The sequence below is a fragment of the Austrofundulus limnaeus genome, unplaced genomic scaffold (genome assembly GCF_001266775.1).
Source record: "Austrofundulus limnaeus strain Quisiro unplaced genomic scaffold, Austrofundulus_limnaeus-1.0 Scaffold5, whole genome shotgun sequence".
NCBI lineage: Eukaryota > Metazoa > Chordata > Actinopteri > Cyprinodontiformes > Rivulidae > Austrofundulus > Austrofundulus limnaeus.
Genome location: NW_013952407.1, coordinates 3,602,350 through 3,605,458, shown reverse-complemented (window position 1 = coordinate 3,605,458; position 3,109 = coordinate 3,602,350). Strand labels below are relative to the sequence as shown.

At 40.7% G+C, this 3,109-nt stretch overlaps 1 protein-coding gene across 2 annotated transcripts in view; it reads left to right on the top strand.

The window, feature by feature from the left end:
• phlpp2 (PH domain and leucine rich repeat protein phosphatase 2) overlaps positions 1-3,109 on the top strand; it is a 39,887-nt gene that overhangs the window by 9,999 nt on the left and 26,779 nt on the right. For both annotated transcript variants that reach the window (XM_014027443.1, XM_014027435.1), the window contains one exon: positions 1,792-1,925. In XM_014027443.1, the coding sequence (XP_013882897.1) occupies positions 1,792-1,925 (134 nt within the window). The remainder of the gene's footprint in view (positions 1-1,791; positions 1,926-3,109) is intronic.

Here is a 3,109-nt window from a genome sequence, read left to right as displayed (position 1 = left end):
AAATTGGCCTCTGTCTCTTTCAGAACCACCTTCTGCTTCTGTCCCGCCCATTTCGGTGCGGGGGCAATGATGCAGTTTACTTGGCATCTGAAAATACATTTCCTCAAAGGTATTTTGAATCTGAAAAGAGCTTCACTGAGTGACAACTAATGTTGAAAGCTCTGCAGACAGTTAGGTTTCACTTTCACTTTCACCCGAGAGCCTGCAGGAGTCATGGGCGGGGTGTGGGGGGTGGGGAGGTGTGCTCCGTGATGAGGAAGTTCGGCTTAAAGATACATCCCAGAGGCGTTTCTGGTCCCAAATGGCGTTTCATGTCCCCATGTCGTTTTGCTCCTCAGCATGGCTKCCTAAAAACGCTGCAGGATTTCTCAAACATGCATGAATGAGTCAAAGTAAGGCTTTGGGCATGTTTCTATGAGAGTATAACATTATAACATGATATAAAACTCAAAAAAGTTGATTTTACATGATATTGCCCCTTTAAATGATTGAATCTGAACAAAGCTGAGCTGTAAATTAAGAATGGAGTTGTAAGCACTGAAGACTGTTTTAACTCTTGATATTTTCAACTGGATGACCCACGTTTTTTTAAATCGATTTAATAAGATAATGGTGTTGACGCAAACAATCATCTCTTGCTTTTATTCACTCATTTGGAACCACGTATCCTTGTCCCGGTTGCTTCCAACAGGGTGAGCAAAATCAGCGAGGGAGTTTTTTTCCCGGCATCAGGCTCTTAGGGATCCAGTACGTGCTTTTTCGGACCAGATGGGACTTGTAATTCCTCCAACATGTTCTGGGTATGCCCTGAGTTTCCACCCAGCTTGTCATTCTTTGGCTATGTCCAAAAGGAGCCTCCTGGCCATTTTTAATAGTTTCTCTCAGAAGGAATTTGCAGCTTGCTATCAAGGGCCCTCTAAACCATTTCACCCTTCATGTATAAATGTAAACTCAGGTGACCTGTGAAGCTCAGCCTCTTGCAGCCAGCAGCAGAAAAGCAGGGTTTTCACTTTGTGATCTCACTACTGATAAGATGGAGTGACCTTCACGAATGTTTAAAAACTGTGACAATAAGAAGAATGTGTTTGCATAAGTAATTTCTGCATTTCATTGAAGGGTCAGTAAAAACCCACCTCTGTGGCTGCTGGAGGAATCAATGAGGCATGTCTTTGTTAAGTGCGAGTGTTCAGCAGGGTCAGACATCGTGCTCCCCTGCTTAAAGCTTCAAAGTTTAAAGACCTCAGCTGTTCAAACAACACAAATCCCCTTTCAAAACATACAGGGCAACAAACACGATGCCGCGTTCACCTGAAGAGCTGGATCAAATTTAATGATTTTTATTTGGCGAAAAAGTGATTTTTAAAATCAAGATGTCTGGTCATCGCCCTTATTATAGGGTCAAAATGCATTTCAAGCATGAACAATCAATATGTCTGAAAACGATTCATGTTCGTGTCCTGAAATACAGAARGGTCTTTATTATTCATCTGTTTATAAAACCCCAAAATCATATGATTTGGAGATGCTTTATCAGTGTAAATGTTAGTGTTTGAAAAGTGTTTTCCACCCCTTTAGGTTGTTTATTTTGAATTAGTCGTAAAAATTTAGGGAAAAAAATGTGACTATACTTTCACTCTGTAAAAACAGGTCTCTGAATATATTTAAACTTGTACATTTGTCATTCAAAGATGAAGTAATTCTTAACAAATCCTTGTTTCTTTCATTACAACTAGCTGGTAGCCTGTGTTTGTAACACAAACCTAATTCCTCTGCATGTCTTTGGTCCTGCAGGAGGCTGGACCCCACCGAACGTCCGCTTCAGATGGTGTACGACTACCTGACATCTATGGGTTATTCAGACGCGGTGCGAGTGCAACATGAAGCTGCCAACTCAGACCTCAGCTGTTTGATTCGCTTCTACAGCGGTGAGTACTCCATTGTTTGCCTCGAGATTATGTCAGTTCTTCTGCTCCAACCCTTTACAATTATAGTCCGGTGTGGTTCCTTCACTTAAAGTGCAGATTGTTGCTTTTTAAACTTTTGGAACACATCCGTCTTTAAGCATGAAACTTTGCAGACACACACTCAGGATGATCGGTGACTGACCATCAGTCATTCTGCACAACTGCTTGCTTCATTGACTTGAGGACAGGAGTGACTAATAGCCCCGACTCCTTCTCATTAATGCTGCACCAGAATGGATGTGACACTGGAGTAACCGTCAACAAATTTGGGCACCTGAGTGCATCTCAGTGTATCTCACAGAAACCTGCTTACTTCTTCAGCCATTGTTGCTTGAGCTGGAATTTATCTGCTTGTTTATTGGTATTTATTTATGTCGTTCACGTTGTCCTTCTGTGTAGTGCAGATTTGTTTTCTAATATCAGTAGTCAGACCGCATTGGTCAAAGTGCAGCCAGGCCCCTTGGAGACTTCCTGCCTTCTTTTGTCATCCCATGGGAAAAAACAGACCACAGACCAGACACGACTTGTATTCAGACTCTTAATGCCCAGCTGAGGCTAAGATGATAGTTTGATTGTTTGATGCCTGTATGAAAGAGTAGAAACATCCCTCTATTTCCCCTGTAATATATATTTACTTTGCACAAAAAGTAAGCAAAAAGGAAATTTGTGTTTGGTAGATTATTTCTTTGTTGTAATGCTTCTTGGTAATACCTTATGATTGGTGCCTGACTGGCAGCACCTGGGGGTACCAGAAGCTAAAACAAAATGTAAATAGCAAGAGCAAAATAAGCTGTTTGGCAGAAGATTTGGCAAAATTTTCATGTGCGCAACCCACATACAGTACTCAGCTCTGCTGCTCATCTCACAAATTCATGTCCCTTAAAATGTGACATTTAAAAAGGAAATTAACAGACTTTTCAACAGTATTTATAGATAAGAAGCTTTGTTACAACAAAGAAATAATCTACCAAACACCATTTTTAAAAAWTTTTTGTGCTAAGTATAGATCATTTCTAACAACGTTGTTTTATATCCTTAAGTTAGCCTCCAGTCTGTGTTACAAAGTTCAAAACAGCACCCTGTCATAAATGCAGTATATACTGTAAACACACACACACACACACACACACACACACACACACACA